This window comes from Pituophis catenifer, unplaced genomic scaffold (genome assembly GCF_029215685.1).
Source record: "Pituophis catenifer annectens isolate HBS135680 unplaced genomic scaffold, rPitCat1.0.hap2 SCAF_5, whole genome shotgun sequence".
In the NCBI taxonomy this organism is placed as follows: domain Eukaryota; kingdom Metazoa; phylum Chordata; class Lepidosauria; order Squamata; family Colubridae; genus Pituophis; species Pituophis catenifer.
The window spans coordinates 19,540,336-19,558,226 of record NW_027256885.1 but is presented as its reverse complement, the minus strand read 5'-3'; the positions used below and the strand labels follow the sequence as shown (position 1 = coordinate 19,558,226).

Below are 17,891 nucleotides of genomic sequence, written 5' to 3'. Positions count from 1 at the left end.
TCCTCTCTTTGAGATATGGACATATTTTTAGTTATCATCTTTGTCTTATGTAGATTTACTTTAAATCCGGACACCTTACCATATTGGCCTATTATGTCCAACATATGTGGAGCCGATTCTATAGGTTGAGATAAAGTAACAACCAAGTCATCTGCAAATGCTCTTAATCTATAATCTTGCTGTCTAATTACAATTCCTTTTATTTTATCAGAGTCACGTATCTTATTCAACAAAACTTCTAAAGTTAAAATAAACAACAATGGAGACAAAGGACAGCCCTGCCTTGTACCTTTCTCAATTTTAAAAGCATCTGTTAAACCTCCATTAACTATTATTTGTGCTGTTTGCTCCTGATATATTGCTCTAATTGATTGTGTAAAATACTCTCCAAAATGCATTTTTTCTATTATCCTAAGCAAAAATTGCCAATTCAATCGATCAAATGCCTTCTCTGCATCCAAAAATATAAACGCTGCAGGGACCTGGTTGTTTTTTTCCAAATATTCCAATAAATTTACAATTTGTCTGACATTATATTTCATTTGCCTCCCTTTTATAAAACCTGATTGGTCATTATGAATTGTTTGTTGCATAACTGGCATTAACCTATTCACTAATATCTTGGCAAAAACTTTGTAGTCAGTGTTCAAAAGTGATATTGGCCTAAAGTTTTCAAGTTTGGTACAGTTTTGATCTTCCTTCGGGATCAGTGACACAAAAGCTGTTCTCCAAGAGGGTGGAACTCCTCCCCCTGATTGAATTTTACAAAATAATGCTCTAAGCGGTTCTACCATTTCAAACTGTAAGTTCTTGTAATAAACAGTTGTTAATCCATCTGTTCCTGGAGCTTTACCTGTTTTTAACTGTTTAATTGCTGCAATAATCTCCTCAGAGGTTATTGGCTGATTCAGCCCTTCCCTCTGTTCTAACGTTAATTCAGGAATATTCTCTTCCTTTAGGTATCTATCTATATCTATACCTTGTATTGAATCTCTAGCATATAACTTTGTATAAAATTCTAAGAAATCCTTTTTGATCATATTCTGTTGATAAAGTTCCTTACCTCTAAATTCTATCTTACCAATAACTCGTGATTTCTGTTTTTTCCTCAACACATAGGCCAACCACCTGCCTGGTTTATTAGCATTACAAAATGTATTGTGTTTAGCATATTGTAAACTAGTTGCCACTTGATCAGCTATTAACATATTAAATTGCTCTCGTAATATGTTTATTGTTTCTTTTACTTTCTTATCTCCTGGATTAAGTATGAGTCATTGTTCTTTCTTTTTTATTTCCTCCTCTATCTCTTTCCGCTTCTTTTGTTGTTTTAATCTATGTTTATTATTCATATATATTAAAGTTCCCCTCATATAAGCCTTACTTGCATCCCAAACCATTTCCATAGAAGTACCCTTATGCATATTATTGGCAAAAAATTCTTTCATTTGTTTTTTAAGCTCATTCACATTTTCTTCATATCTAAATAAATTTTCATTTAGCCTCCAAGACCTCCTTTCTCCCCTCTCCTGTTCCAGTTCCACCCAACCGGACTATGATCAGTTAAAGTTCTTGGACATATCTTCATCTTCTTCACCCTAGAAATAAAATCATTTGTAATTAGTATGAAATCAATCCTAGAAAAGGATTGATGTCTATTGGAAAAAAATGTAAAGTCTCTCTCCTCTAGATTGCGTTCTCTCCAAGTGTCTCTCAATTCCATATCTTCCATCATATCAAAAAAGGATTTAGGTAATTTCGCACGTGTTGAAATCTTTGATAAAGTTTTTTTTATCTTTCTGTGTATCTATTACTCCATTCCAATCACCCATTAAGATAAAAGACTTATAGTCCCATTGTATTATTTTAGTGTGTAAAAATTTATAAAACTTATCTTGTTGTTGATTTGGGGCATATATTCCAATTAAAAGCATTTTTCCAGTCTGAGTCAATAATTCAATTGCAATATATCTTCCTTGAATATCTGCCTCAATTAAATTAGCTGATAATCCTTTCTTAACATATATAACTAGCCCATTTTTCTTCTCTGGCGCTGATGCCACAAAGTATATACCTAATCTTGAATTTATCAAATATTTTTGGTCTGATAATCTAATATGTGTTTCTTGCAGACAAATAACATCATTCTTAAATTGTTTCAAATAATGAAAAACTTTCTTTTTTGTGGTGAATTTAAGCCATTAACATTCCAAGATAGGAGTTTAGTTACCATCTTTGGCCTTTCGAAGCTTTAAGAGCATCAGCTGAACATCCTCCTCCGCCTTACTCTTCGGCCTAGCCCTCCCCCCCCACTGCTTCTGTTTTTTGAACTTCTTGAGGTAAATCTTGAGGTAGTTGCACTTTTAGTTGTTGTTCTTGACGTTTATAAGTTGCTCGGGTCAGTCGTTGTTCTCTTGGCTCTTCCTTCTTAAGTGGTTCCAGAGTTGGGGGTGGGCCCCCAAGATCCAAATCTTCTTCCATGGTGGTTCCTCCAACTGCAACTTCAGCATAGGTTTGTATCTGCTTTCCATCTTTTTCTTGTTGTAACATCTCCATTTTCTTTCTGCCCCCTCCTGGTGAGGGTGGATGTCCAGCCTTTAAAACATTAACATAAACATCTTTTGCCTTCCAAACTGTATTTAACTGGTATCTTTCTCCACTATAATTCACTATTAGTCCAATTGGCACATCCCATCTGTACTGAACTTGTTGGTTTCTCAGTTCATTTACCAAAAAGCCAAAATCCTTTCTGCTTCTTAGCATTTTTGGAGGGATCTCTTTCAGAACCACCACTTCTTGTCCAGCCACTTGAACCTTATCCTTGTAAGAAGCTTGTAAAATGTCATTTCTGATCCTCCTGGTTGTAAAATAAATCACCACATCTCTTGGTAACTGCCTTTGTCTTGCCACCCAAGAATTAACCCTGTAGATTTTATCAATTCGACTTGCCACATCATCTGGACTTTCTTTGATTAGCCCTGCAATTGCTTCTGCACAAATGTCCTTTAGGTTTTCCTGGCTCTTTTCTTTTAATCCTCTCAGTCTCAGAGCAAATTCCATAGATCTGTATTGTAACATTACCAGTTCATCATCCACCTTCTCTGTTTTAGTCATAATGTCTCCTACTTTGTTTTCCAGGTTCAGATTGGCTTCATTAATTTCTTCCACTCTCTCTTCCACCTGGATAATAAATTTTGACAATCCTGAGACTGCAAAAACAATATCATCTCTTATTTCATCATGCTTTACTGCAACAACTTCTTTAATTGACTTTATATCCTCCTCAAATTTCTTTAATTTCCCTTCCATAATTACTGTTAGGTTATTCATAGCTGCAGCTTGGTTATTCATGGCTTCCTTTATAAATTCTTTAAGTTCATTAAAAGAAGCCTCCTGGCTCTGTGAATCAGCTGGAAGTTGTGCTTTCTGTGTCACTACTGCCACTACTGGGGAACTCCCTCCGCCTCTAGGAGCTCCTGGCTTAACTTGTTTAGAAGCCATCTTTTTTAAAAAACATCTTTTTTCCTTTCACAGCCACAAAATCCCTTGAGCAGTTTTCAAACGCTTGTAATTTATAGTCTATGATTTATCAAGCAAAATAGTCTTTTCTCCACAAGCTCTCAATTCCCAGCAGCTTTAATCCACTCTCAAGGTGCAAAGTTCTGTTGTGGCCCCGCCCTCTGAGCCTGTCCCATCGGAGGAAGAAAGCTCCGAGCATGAGGAAGAGGAGTAAGCCAGGCCTCCCTCTCCAGGCCCCTCCCCTCTGGCATTGTCTCAAGTGCCGGCCGAGGGAGAGGAGACAGCTGATTTGGATCAGAGTGATGAGGAAACATCATTCCTGGACGCACGCCTCCAAAGGCGTGATAAACGTTTGCAGCAGCTTAGGAGGCGTGCTAGGGATTAGAACTGAGTCACTGGACCACAGCCCAGAGACTATATAATAGAGGGTGGTGGTCAGGGATCTTTGTGATGAACAAAGCAAACCTTGGATAGTCACTAAAGCCTCGTCCGGAGCTGCTGAGAGAAAGATTTAAAGTGTCGGACATTTGGACTCTTGAGTATTTATCTTTCTGTTTTACTTTGAAAATAAAGTCACTTGGCAGACGGTGTGTCTATCGCTGCCAAGTGGGAGATAAGACCTGGGTGCGTTCCAAAGTGTTTCCTTAACCCTCGACTGGCTGTGTTTGTGTGTGTGTGGATACGGGGACAGATCAAGTTCTCAATAAACACTTTCGTTTCTAACTTTCACTTTCACACCCATAACAAAGGCGCCATCTTCAGCCTCCAGGTCAAAGAAATTCAGTTAGAAACAATGTAAATCCGGAGTTAAGCACAGTTACTTTTAAAGCTTGTTCTCCTGTTTCCGCTCTGCCTGCGCTTGAATTCAATCAAACTCACTTTTGACAGCAGGATCGGACGCGGCGTCTGGCTCTGTTTAAAACAGAGTTGTCCCGGATCCGGAGCTTCTTAGTGGGCTGACCGAGGAGCTCTCACCCTCCAAGCCTCTGGAATCCTTCCAGAGGACTTTCGGGGAGCTCTACTCGCACCCACCGGCTCTCCTCTCCTTCTTCTCCCGATGGAGAGGTTTTTAAGCCGTCGGACAGCTGATTAGCGCGGTCAAAACGGCTTTTACGAGATCGCGGGGCTGGCGGTCTGAAGAGACCGTCAACGACGCCTGCGGTGCCAACCGGAAGTCCAAAAGAAGGGTATATCTTGTTACAGAATTGGAGGAGTCTTTGCAAAGGACTGATAATAATCCCTTCTATCCAACATGTTTCCCTGATCCCTGTGTAGCCACTTTGCTTTCTAATAAATCTAAAGCTTTTCTGCTAAAGACTGTTTGGTTTGGGCTGAAACCAATTTGGTTAGAGTTTCCAGTTTGTAGAAATGTCCTGTGGTAGGTACAGATATCCAACGTCACCCCCCTCCCCCCATATCCTTGCTCTTAAAAGACATTGCAACCTATAGATAGGAAAAATCCTGGTAGCAACCCCCCTTTCTTTGGGCATAAAAGGACTGAGCACCAAGATGGCTTTTGAAATTAAGCCCTAAGAGATTTCCAGTGCAATAAAGTGTTTACAAGTGAAAGTTTTGCAATGGACTGCAAGGTATACATTATAACACCATCACACCTTCTCAAGCCTGCCAGGGCCTCCATTTATGTATGTGGCTTTCAGCTTAAAGTCAGTAGTTGGACTACTATATGAACTGTTATCATATATTATACCGGTCGTAAGTGCACACTCAAACTACAAGAAAGCGGTATGTTCATTCTTTTCACCAGCTATTTTCTAAATCTCTTTGATGTACATACAGTTGCTTTATTTTCTCAGAATTATGATACTTATTCTTAAGAATGATAATTTAAATAAGTGGGGAGGCGAGAGGAATCACTTCATGGACTACAGGTAGTCCTCAACTTACAATAGTACATTTAGTGACTGAAGTTATAATGTCACTGAAAAAAGTGACTTATGACCATATTTCACACTTACAACCGTTGTAGCATTCCCCATGGTCATGTGATCAAAATTCAGATGCTTCTTACAAGCAAAGTCAATGGGGAAGCCAGATTCACTTAACAACCATGTTACTAACTTAACAACTGCAATGATCCACTTAACTGTGGCAAGAAAGGTCATAAAATAGGGCAAAATTCACTTAACAACTGTCTCACATAACAGAAAATTTGGGCTCAATTGTGGTCGTAAGCCAAGGACTACTTATATTCATATTTCCCTGTTTTAGAAATTGTGAAGGTGCATTTGGAAGGGAACATCAGGTGACATACTAATGAACAGTGAAAAGCAAACTAGAGTAAGAAATCTGAAAGACCGTTTTCAAAAAACCAATTTAAAATTCATGTTACTAAATGAATACAAAGGCCTAAAACAATAGGTTCCAATTTCAAGAGTATGACGTTAAAATATTCATGCCTTCCTTAAATGTTTTTCTCTGTATAGTAACTAGTAATTGTGTCTATGCAGGTTGGGATTTACGTGTTGGAAATTGATAGACGTTTTTTACAGACCAAGTAAGACAGTTAATCAGATCAAGCATATAAAATGTTCACAAATTGTGTGGCTTATGCATGCAGGATACCCCTCAATATAGAAATTCTGTAAGCATCGAGTAGATTTCATGCTGCAAGTTTTATGGATACAGGAGACCAACACCCCAAAAAGTCAGTGATTTTTTTTAAAAATCACATTAAGATTGGATTTAGGTATGGTTGGATCAAGTTCCCTGTTAAGAATCTAAAATCTTCACATCATAGTATTCTAGTTAAGAACATACATTTTGTTGCTACTATAAATATAAATTCTTTGTGACAAATTCTGTGAAACTCATATAGGGAATTATAGAAAATACACCCAAAAAGCTCCAAAAAAGTTATGGGGTGTTCTGGTAGGTCCTTCTACGGATGTTTTATTTATATAGGTTGTTCCAAACAGTTCTTAATTATTGTCTAATTTATGTAGGTGTTGACCAGAGGATTATGATATTCATAACAGCAGAAAGAAACCAAGGACTGATTATCCCCCTGAGTTTCACCGAAGACCAGGTTAATATCTTATTGTTTAAGTCTTTATGCACAAATTTACAGATTTGTATATTAAAATAGTCGTGGGAATGTGAATATTAAATTATTTAAATTTAAAGTTGTAAAGGCTCTGATTAAGCTAACTAGATATATGAGAATACACTGGAATGCATATAAGAATAAGGGGTCCTAAAATAGTTATACAATAGCACAACCTCTTTGGAATGAATAGCGAGGCATCCTAACATAGTAATATAGAGGCATTCAAAAGAATGTACTAACTCTTCTTTGTAAGTTAAACCAAAAGTTAAACAAAGGAATCCATTTACATTAGCTGTCTTGTATTCTGAACAGTCCCATGCATTGCACAAATGAAAACAAATATACATGTCCCAAGATAATGCTGCAGGATCCAATCTGGGTTGGTCACCAGGACCAGAGGTTTAGTCTTCCAAGATTTTGGACTTGTGCTGGAGCCCATCCTCAGGGAACTTCATTGCAGTCATTGCAGAAACTCCTGCGCGAACTAGAACACCGTGCATTTCAAAACTACACACCTAAATTTTGGTGCCGTTACGTGGATGACACGTTTGTCATCATCAAAAGAAATGCATTGAAAGACTTTCATACCCTACTGAACTCCATCTTCCCAGACATACAATTCACAATAGAGGAAGAAACAACTAGACAACGACCGTTTTTAGATGTGCTTGTTAATAGGCAGGAAGATGGAAGCCTAGAAACCATGGTTTCTCGCAAGGCCACCAACACTCCATGCATTCTTAGTTTCCACAGTAACCATCCACTGTCACACAAAAAGAGCTGCGTCAGAACACTATATGGCAGGGTAAGAACCCACTGTAGTACCCAGCAAGCTAAACAACAGGAGAGCAGGTACCTGCGTGAACAATTCAGGCAGAATGGGTACCCACAAGCATTTATTACAAGATGCCTGCACAACACGCAAGGAAGAAAGAAGGTATAAAACCAACTATATGGAACACCCTGCCATACATCAAAAACATTTCAGAAGCAGTAGAATGCAGCTTCCGAGATCTGCAAGTGGGCATCGCACACTGCCCAGATGCTACCATACGAGGTCAAATCATGCATTGCAAAGATTGCTTGGAGGTGGGAGGTACTTCTAATGTAATCTAGCGGACCCCTGCATGAATTGCCCTTGTGACTATGTAGGACAGACGGGGAGGAAGCTAACCACCAGGTTGCAAGAACACAAGTGAGCGGTCAGACGAGGAGATCCGAACTCCTTGGTTGGTAGCCGCACGTTGCAATGAACAAAGACATACAATCAATTCCACAGCTACTAAGATTGTTGGCTGAGCAGGTACAAAAATAGCCAGGGAATGATTGAAGCCTGGGAAATGGGCCCCTTGTCAGTCAACAGGAGTGCTGATTTACAACCAGCTTATCAGGTACTTAGGAGCTGAGGACTTGGCAGTACAAGGAAACAACAGCCAATGACTTAATAACCAGCCATCAACACCCCAATCGGCCAATAAGCCATACTCAACCAGGCACCACATAAATACTACGCATAGAATAGCCCAAACCACACATTCCAGGAGAGAAGTTCCCTGAGGATGGGCTGCAGCACAAGTCCGAACGCTTGGAAAATCAAACCTCTGGTCCCAGTGACTGACCCAGATTGAATCCTGCACCATGCATTATAGACTGTTCACTTAATTTCATACGTCATGGTGGGGGAGGGCCTGGGGGCAGTGGTCTTTCATCTACTGTGTGACTGAACAGATTTCAGTAGCCCCAGCCAGTCTGGCTAAAGATATAAGATAGTATTAGTTGAAATTCAGTCTCCTGGAGGGCAACATCTTTAGCACCTTTGCCATAAAGTGTTCCATAGTTTTCCTAATTCTAATTCATGGGCCAGCTGGGAAGAGGAGGATCACTCCTTATCAGTAGCAAGGCAGTAGCGTGCTTAAAGTAAAGATGGTAATGGTTATTTATATTGCCAAATCTAATAAATATGATATGTAACGCTGCTTGATTTTAAACAGGGTATTTAAAAGACCCCAGATACCAAGATATAGACAGGTAAGAAATGTTTAAACAATACTGTATTCTAACCTGAGGTATCTGGGTATTTGTGTCTAATTTAATAAATCTTATTCCCAACAGACGATTTTCAGGAGTTCAGAGAGATGTGTTCTTAAATGGGGTAAGTTTATGGTCTTTCATAGGTGGTAATGGTAGATGATTTTAATATTGCTTGATTTTGACAGTCTTGTATATGTGCTTTCTTTTTTGTAGTCTTACAATGATTATGTGAGAGAATTTCATAACATGGGACCACCACCACCTTGGCAAGGAATGGTTTGTAATTTTGTATTCTTTGATTTTAGCACTACTACAACCATAGTATTATCAGGGACTATTGATGTATACAGCTGTTCCTCTCATTTATGTGGAAAACAGCATTTTGCTGTGGCTTTAAGTCTCACTTGAAAATTTTGGGCAGACCTTTATGGTGTAACTTCCTAATTTTAATTACTAATTTTAATAAAATGAGAGAGGTCTAATCAAGTAGTAGTTCCTGTGAAAATGCATTCTTGGCATAGCAATTTCCATCAATGAAATCTGTAGACTACAATTTAAAGTAGTAACTCCAAGTTTCACGTAATGTTCTTCGTGCCATAGTCTATTTAAAAGTTGCACATGATCTCAGTGGGAAAGAACTAGATCATCTGTTGGCCTCAAGGACTGTAACAGAGGATTTGATGAGAAACTGGAAAGAAAGTTTGCAAATCACAGTCACATGACCACAGAAAACCACAATTGGTCATAAAGGTGACCAGCTGCCAAGCACTTGACATGCGGTCATGTGACCAGGTTGTAGCTTGACCATATATGATGGCCAGGGGAGCTTTATGGACCTTAAAGCACCCGTTCCATCATAAATCAAGACCTACCTAGTGGCGATAAAAGTGGCAAAATCTAACTATTTTTCCGCTCTTATCGCATCTGCAGAGAACCGCCCAGCCGCTCTGTTTAGGGTGACCCACTCCCTTCTTCAGGGGGGAGTGCGGGAAGATCCCTTGCAGGGTCGAGCTGAGGATTTTGTGCAATTCCTGCATGATAAAGTCGCTCAGATTCGGGAAGGCTTGGACTCCGACTGGGTGAGTCTGGGGGAGGAGACGAGGGTAGGTCTTGAGAACACTATCTGGGAGGAGTTTGATCCTGTGGCTCCCGAGGATGTGGACAGGGTTCTGGGTAGGATTAGTGCCGCCACATGTTTATTGGACCCGTGTCCCTCCTGGTTGGTACTGGCCTCCCGGGAGGTTACACGAGGCTGGCTCCAGGGGATTATAAGTGCTTCTCTGAGTGAGGGTGCCTTTCCCGCTGCCTTGAAAGAGGCGGTGGTGAGGCCCCTCCTCAAGAAGCCTTCCCTGGACTCGGCTGAATTAGCCAACTACCGTCCGGTCTCCAACCTTCGTTTTGTGGCGAAGGTTGTTGAGAGTGTGGTGGCACGACAACTGCCCGGGCACCTGGATGAAGCTATCTATCTGGACCCGTACCAGTCGGGCTTCAGGCAGGGGTACAGCACAGAAACGGCATTGGTCGTGTTGGTGGATGATCTCTGGAGGGCTCGGGACAGGGGTTGCTCCTCTGTCCTGGTCCTGTTAGATCTCTCAGCGGCTTTTGATACCATCGACCATGGTATCATGCTGCAGCAGTTGAGGGGGTTAGGAATAGGGGGCACCGTTTTGCGGTGGTTCTCCTCCTTCCTCTCCGACCGCTCGCAGTTTGTGTTGACAGGGGGGCAGAGGTCGACTTCGAGGCGCCTTGCATGGGGAGTGCCGCAGGGGTCGGTCCTCTCGCCCCTTCTGTTCAACATTTATGTGAAGCCGCTGGGTGAGATCATCCGTGGTTTTGGGGTGAGAGTCCATCTGTACGCTGATGATACTCAGCTGTACATCTCCACCCCAGACCACCCCAACGATGCCCTTGATGTGATGTCCCACTGCCTGGAGGCCGTGCGGGTCTGGATGGGGAGAAATAAGCTCAGACTCAACCCCTCCAAGACTGAGTGGCTGTGGTTCCCGGCATCGCGATATAGTCAGCTGGTGCCATCGCTGACTATTGGGGGTGAGTCTTTACCCCCCACAGAGAGGGCTCACAATCTGGGTGTCCTCCTGGATGCACGGCTGTCTTTAGAATAACATATGATGGCCGTGGCCAGGGGGGCTTTTTATCAGGTTTGCCTGATCCGCCAGTTGCAGCCCTTTCTGGATCGCGACGCCTTGCGCACAGTCACTCACGCCCTTGTCACTTCCCGACTGGACTACTGCAATGCTCTCTACATGGGGCTCCCCTTAAAAAGCACCCGGAGGCTCCAACTGGTCCAGAATGCGGCCGCGCGGGTGGTTATGGGCGCAGCTCGTTGTGCCCACTTGACACCCCTCCTGCGCGAGCTGCACTGGCTCCCAGTGGTCTTCCGGGTGCGATTCAAGGTGTTGGTCACCACCTTTAAAGCGCTCCATGGCATTGGACCTGGATACCTTCGAGACCGTCTTCTGCCACCAGTAGCCTCCCACCGGCCAGTCCGCTCCCACAGAGAGGGTCTCCTCAGGGTGCCATCGGCCAAATTATGTTGGCTGGTGACACCCAGGGGGAGGGCCTTCTCTGTGGGAGCCCCTGCCCTTTGGAATGAGCTGCCCCCAGAAATTCGTAAAATCTCTGATCTCCGTGTATTTCGCTGTGCCCTTAAAACCTTGTTGTTCCGCCAGGCTGGGCTATCAAGGTAAAGATTTTAATTGGGTTTTAAAAATGGGATTTTAAATTTGGGGTTTTAAATTGAGCCTATCATTTAATAATTTTAATAATTTTAAATTTTTGTCTATCTTTGTGGTTTTAATCAGGCTGTACACCGCCCTGAGTCCTCCGGGAGAAGGGTGGTATAGAAATAAAATTAATAAATAAATAAAATAAATAAATGCAGAAGGTTTTTGAATGACTGGTCATAAGTTGAGGACTAGCTGTAATAAAACCGATAGCTGAAAAACAGATCTTAATATTCTCCAAAGAAATGCTGTGCTAGAAATAGTAGCATTTCAGATGAGTATGAGGAGAAAGAAAAATTGTCTTAATTAATCAATAAGAGGCCATAGATGCAATGGTATGTGGAAATGACCTTAGAAGACAGGGAAGAGCCCTCAACCACAGGAACAGTTGGATAAGAGGCAGCTTAGCATGTAGCAGTAATGTGGGCATGGCAAACATCTCAGAAGTGACTCTCCCTTGGTTTCTTGGGCTGTAAAGGCACCAGGGGAGAAATGTACTTTCAGAATTGTAAGATTCTGATAATGTAACTTTAGAATAAAGTAGAATTAGTTCAACTGGGTGTACTTCCTTCCTCACAAGACTGACATAAGCTATGTGATTCCAGAACATTTCTAGAACATTCCATTTCTCCAGGTGTTCTAGGGTGATCCAGCTTGGGAAGTTATTCTCCCAAATTGGAAATGATTTGTAGTATTCAAGATAGATTTTGGTTTTCCAGAAGGATTTTTAAAGAAAATTACCAAACCATGCCACAAAACTATTCAGCATTGTTTGAAAGAGAAATGGAACATTTCAGGACATTCAGTTCCAACACAACTGCTCTTACAGTTATAGTATTTTAGTTTTTGTGATGCATTTCTAAAAAGAAAACCCTTTTAAAAACTTTTCTTGTTGAGACCAGCTGAAAACTTACCTCCAACCACCTCCATTCTTGTTACTCCAGTATGTTTTTTCCTATCTCCCCTTAGATAACACAACACACTTTTCTCATTCTCCAGCCCTGCCCCCCCAATATATTTACTCAAAATTCATGTTTTATTTGATAATTAGAACACCATTGACCTGAAAAATAGAATAGAACAGAACAGAACAGAATTTACTTTGCATATGGAATATTTTGCAGTAGCTTAACTTTTAATGTTTTAATGAACTTAGCCACAAAAAGTAGCAACAAACAGCTTATTGTGGGAGTCTACTTTTGCACAGCTTCCCTGAGCAAAATCATATGAAACTTGGCAGGTCCTGTCTCATAATGGTCAACCAGTATTCATTTTTTCTTTAAAGAAATTAAATTGCCACCAGTTTCTGTCCTTTGTAAAATGAATTCTCACAAACCCATTGATGTACAGTATAATTTGGTACACTTTATTCTTTTTTATATATATTATTTTTTATTATACATTTTCTTTTATTATGCATCACATTTCCATTTCTGCAACGACAGTGTACTGTCCGTATCAAATCTCTTTTGGATACACATAATATTATACATCTTGATTATAGCCATTATTTTCATTGTATATACAATATGCTCTTCACTCCTGGTCGTTCTATCTAATTAATCTGTAATCAAATACAATCCAATAATAATAGTAATAATAATAGTATTGCTTATAGTGTTATGCTTATATATATATATCTATATATACATTTAACACTATTCTATTAATCATTCTTAATTACAAATTTACTAACTTCTGCTAGTACACTGTATTCTTCATAAGGGATCGTCCAATAGGAGATCATAAATACTATCAAACAAAAGAAAGGTAATCATTTTTTCTCAGTGATCTACTTTTGCTGATCACTGGCTGCCAGCAGTTTGGCAGATCGAATCTCACCAGGCTCAAGGTTGACTCAGGCTTCCATCCTTCCGAGGTTGGTAAAATGAGGACCCAGATTGTTGGGGGCAATATGCTGACTCTGTAAACCGCTTAGAGAGGGCTGTAAAGCACTGTGAAGCGGTATATAAGTCTAAGTGCTATTGCTATTTTACTCCGGTATTGTCATTGCTGACTATAGGGGGCAGTGCTCATCTCCGTTTCAAGGCCTTTGTGCCAGTGCTGTCCAAAGACATTTCTATGGTCATGTGGCCAGCATGACGTCACGGAGCGCTGTCACCTTCCCACTGAAATGGTACCTATTTATCTACTTGCATTTGCATTTTGCATGTTTTCAAACTGCTAGTTTGGCAGGAGCTTGGGCAAGGACGGGAGCTCACCCTGTCATGTGGCGCTCAGGTCTTGAACCTGGGCTGCCGGCTTTCCAGCCGACAAGTTCAGCATCTTAACTGCTGAGTCACCACACCGTTTACTAGCAGTAGGTATGAGGAAATGCTCTAAATAACTTCAGCCTTTTTCTGGGGTCAGTTGTGAAAATGTACTTGTTGCAAAAAGGTTTAATCACATGAGGATCCAAATATCATTTAGATATATCTCCTTTGAAGCATTTTCATGCTTGCAGTATTGCTCAAATGTTGAATTATATTTTCTGGTTGATACTGCTATGTTCTGGGGTTGCAGATTACTGGAGTAACAGGTAAATGTTTCTTTTTAGCCTCCTTACCCAGGTATAGAACAGTCTCCCCATCACCCATACTACCAGCACCATGCTCCTCCTCCACAGGCTCCTCCTTCTTACTCAGGACACCATCCCATACCACATGATGCACGGTGCAGGGATAAGCGAGTGGTAAGTGCAGCCTGAGTCACTGTGCCAAGTTTGGAAAATGCACACATCAGATTTGGTTGAGAACCATTATGTTCATTATGAAATATCTACAGCTAAATATCTAGGTCTAGATATTTACATGAGAGCCAGTTTGGTGTAGTGATTAAGGCATCAGGCTAGAAAGCGGAAGACTGTGAGTTCTAATCTCACTTTAGGCACACCACCAGGTCGGTGACCTTGGGTCAGTCACTCTTTCGGCCCTAGTTACGAGGAAATGGCAAACTACTTCTGAAAAACCTTGCCAAGAAAACTGCAGGGACTTGTCCAGGCAGTCTTCAAGAATTGGACACAATTGAATGAAAGGGAAATATATATGGAATATTGCATTCAGTTTTGGTCGCCACGATGTAAAAAAGATGTTGAGACTCTAGAAAGAGTGCAGAGAAGAGCAACAAAGATGATTAGGGGACTGGAGGCTAAAACATATGAAGAATGGTTGCAGGAACTGGGTATGTCTAGTTTGATGAAGAGAAGGACTAGGGGAGACATGATAGCAGTGTTCCAATATCTCAGGGGTTGCCACAAAGAAGAAGGAGTCAAACTATTCTTCAAAGCACCTGAGGGTAGAACAAGAAGCAATGGGTGGAAACTAATCAAGGAGAGAAGCAGTTTAGAAATAAGGAGAAATTTCCTGACAGTTAGAACAATTAATAAGTGGAACAACTTGCCTGCAGAAGTTGTGAATGCCCCAACACTGGAAATTTTTAAGAAGAAGTTGAATAACCATTTGTCTGAAGTGGTGTAGGCAGGTTTCCTGCCTGGGCAGGGGGTTGGACTAGAAGACCTCCAAGGTCCCTTCCAACTCTTTTATTCTATTATATTCTATATATTTACGTATTTCTAAACTTCAGTGTGGTAAGGTTTGCAAGCAGCATATTTCAAAAATGTCAATTAAAAAAATAAAGATCGACATGTGAAAACTGTAGAGAGTAAAGAGGATGGTCCTGAGGCAGAAAGGGGAGAGTTATCAGAGATCCAAGGAAAAACATAGATTAAGTCTAGGTTGTGTAGAAAGTGTGCACAAACAACTCTGACAGACACCTTCCTAAATCACATGGTTATAAGAGAGGAGGAGCACAATCAGACTTGCAAGATTGTTACTATCTAAATAAAAGTAGTCTTTAGTATATACTAACAATTTTAAGATTAGAACAGTGAACTATCTTTCTCTGGATAATTGGTAGCCCTTTAGAGCCAGTATTTCTAGGAACTCCCAAGTTGGTAGAAGGAATTCTGATTTTAAACTCAGTGATATTTGAAGTTATTCTGTCTTCCATAGCATGACTATGACATGAGGGTAGATGACTTTCTACGACGGACACAAGCAGTTGTCAGCGGCCGGAGAAGCAGGCCTCGAGAGAGAGAGCGGGATCGTGGACGAGATCGGCCCCAAGATACCCGAAGAGACAGAGTTCGGGAACGGGGTAGGGAGAGGGAAAGGGAAAGGATATGTGATAGGGACAGAGACAGAGGAGAAAGAGGAAGGTACAGAAGATAATGTATTGTGAAACTACAGTTACCGTATTTTTCAGACTATAAGACGCACCTAAATTTAGAAGAGGAAAACAACAACAACAAAGTTTTTGGCCTCCCTTTTTTCGGCCCTTGTCCAGTCTTTTTTTGGCCTGTTTCCGGGGCTTTTTTCAGCCCATTTTCGAGGCTTTTTTCAGCCCGTTTTGGGGGCTTTTTTTGGCCCATTTTTGAGGCTTTTGGGGGGGCCATTTTTGAGGCTTTTTTGGGCCCGTTTTTGACACTTTTTTCAGCCCATTTATAGGGTCAACAAAAGCCTCGAAAGCAGGCTGAAAAAAGCCTCAAAAATGGGCCAAAAAAAGGCCTGAAAAAGGCCAAAAAAAGGCCCGAAAACAGGGCTTGCAGAGGCCAAAAAATGGCTGGCGGGTGGGCGGGGCTTCAGCAATATTCGGTCTATAAGATGCACAGACATTTTCGCCCCCTTTGGGAGACAAAAAAGTGCTTCTTATAGTCTGAAAAATACGGTACTTAAGAAAGGAAAGGCTTCTATATTTGTGTCTTTACAGGTAATAAACTTCTATTTTCCTAAGTCATCATACTTCATTGTGTAGAAGGATTTATAATTGACCCTGTTTGTTCCAAGCATGCCATAAGCTGTGAACTGGGAAAACCTCTATCAGCCAAAAATATGTGCAAATCTTGACTCTTCACTTAATAATTTCATTTGAGCAGTTCAGAAGACAAACATTTAAAGAATGTAGAGATGCACTTTTCCAGTATGTTTATCTTAACAGTAATTTAATTATACTTTCCTTTGAATACAAGTTAATAGCTGCCATAATTTTTGCTCTGGTTTTTTGACATGTAGTTTTTACTATTTCTTGCTACTATCAAGTATGCAAAAACTGGGTGTGTAATAGTTGGCTGTATGGTAAGGTGACCAGACGTCCCGCTTTTGGCGGGACAGTCCCGCTTTTGAGCAATTTGTCCCGCGTCCCGCGGCGTTTCAAAAAAGTCCCGATTTTTCTTGAGCCCCAGCTGATGGCTAGAAGACAAAAAAACTGTTTAAACTCTTGCCCGGGGCTTCAAAGGGCCGCCCTACAGGCAATCAGTGTAAAGAGTTCCTGAAGCAGTTTTTTTTTCCCCTAGCTAAACTGCAGAAACGAAAACGAAACCAGGGTCTTTGGTGCAGCGTGACAAAATGAGGCAGAGAGAGATTTATTTTTATTTTTATTTTTCCTCCCCAAAAAAGGTAGGTGAAAAACTGCAAACAATGGGAAATTTAGGAGGAGAGTTCAAGATTTTAAAACACAAAGGAAAAAAAGCTGTATTTAACTAGGGAATTGTAATAATTGAGATACTATTAATTGTATATTGTGTTGAAAGCAGAAATGGTTAAGTTGTGGTTCGGAGGAATATATGGGAGAAATTATTTGGTTTATTATTATTGGTAAATATAATTAATTGATTTGTAAGAAATTGGATTGCATGGAAATAATTGGAATATTCATGTTCATATTGATTAATATACAAAAAAGATAGTTTTATAACTAATTGATTTATATTAAAATGTTGAATTTGTATTAAACAACTGTATTACATAATTACATAATTAAACAATGTGAGGATGGATATAAAAATAGATGACAATGGGAAGGGGTATAATATAGAATAGAAGGGAAAAATTGAATTTGATTAAGATTAGAGATGAGGATGAAGGGTAATATTGGTTTTTTTAAAAAATAGATGAGGAATAAATATGGCAAAAAGGAAATATAGAAATTGTAAATTTAATTGAAATGACTAAACGCTGTTTAAATTTGTGAACCAGCCAAATATTCTGTTCAAAGAAAATACATTGTATGTTTGTATGTGTGTTTCTAATTATTGCTATTTATTCATATTTGTTCTCTTTTATTCTTTAAAGTTTAACAATTCATTCTTTATCTTAATATCTTTATATTTGCTTGGGGTTGGCTTTCTTCCCTTTCATCTTTTTTATTGTACAGCAATCTTTCTCCTCAAACCTACCACCTCTCTCTTTTCTTTCCTTCTTACTTTCTCTTCCCCCCACCCTCTTTTTCTCCTCCCTACTTCCTCTTTCTTTCTCCTTCTCCTCCTCTCTTCCTCCCTCTCTTACCCTCACTCCTACTCTAATTTCCATTCCTTCATCCCTCTCTATTGCTGTAATCCTTTAATGCATATGGACTACTCAGAGGGCTGAAAAAGTTATTTTTGACTGGTCCTCACACTTTTGACCAGTCCTCGAACTTATGACTGTCCTCACATTTTACATTTTTGCCCTATCTTGTCACCATGGTGAAGAGAA

At 40.3% G+C, this 17,891-nt stretch overlaps 1 protein-coding gene across 1 annotated transcript in view; it reads left to right on the top strand.

Annotated features, from left to right (window-relative positions):
- The window catches only part of YTHDC1 (YTH N6-methyladenosine RNA binding protein C1), an 86,129-nt gene extending 70,539 nt beyond the window's left edge, over positions 1-15,590 (top strand). The window contains 6 exon segments of the mRNA XM_070944678.1: positions 6,483-6,565; positions 8,578-8,614; positions 8,699-8,738; positions 8,831-8,893; positions 13,919-14,053; positions 15,372-15,590. Of these exon segments, the coding sequence (XP_070800779.1) occupies positions 6,483-6,565; positions 8,578-8,614; positions 8,699-8,738; positions 8,831-8,893; positions 13,919-14,053; positions 15,372-15,590 (577 nt within the window).
- Positions 15,591-17,891: the final 2,301 nt, after the last annotated feature.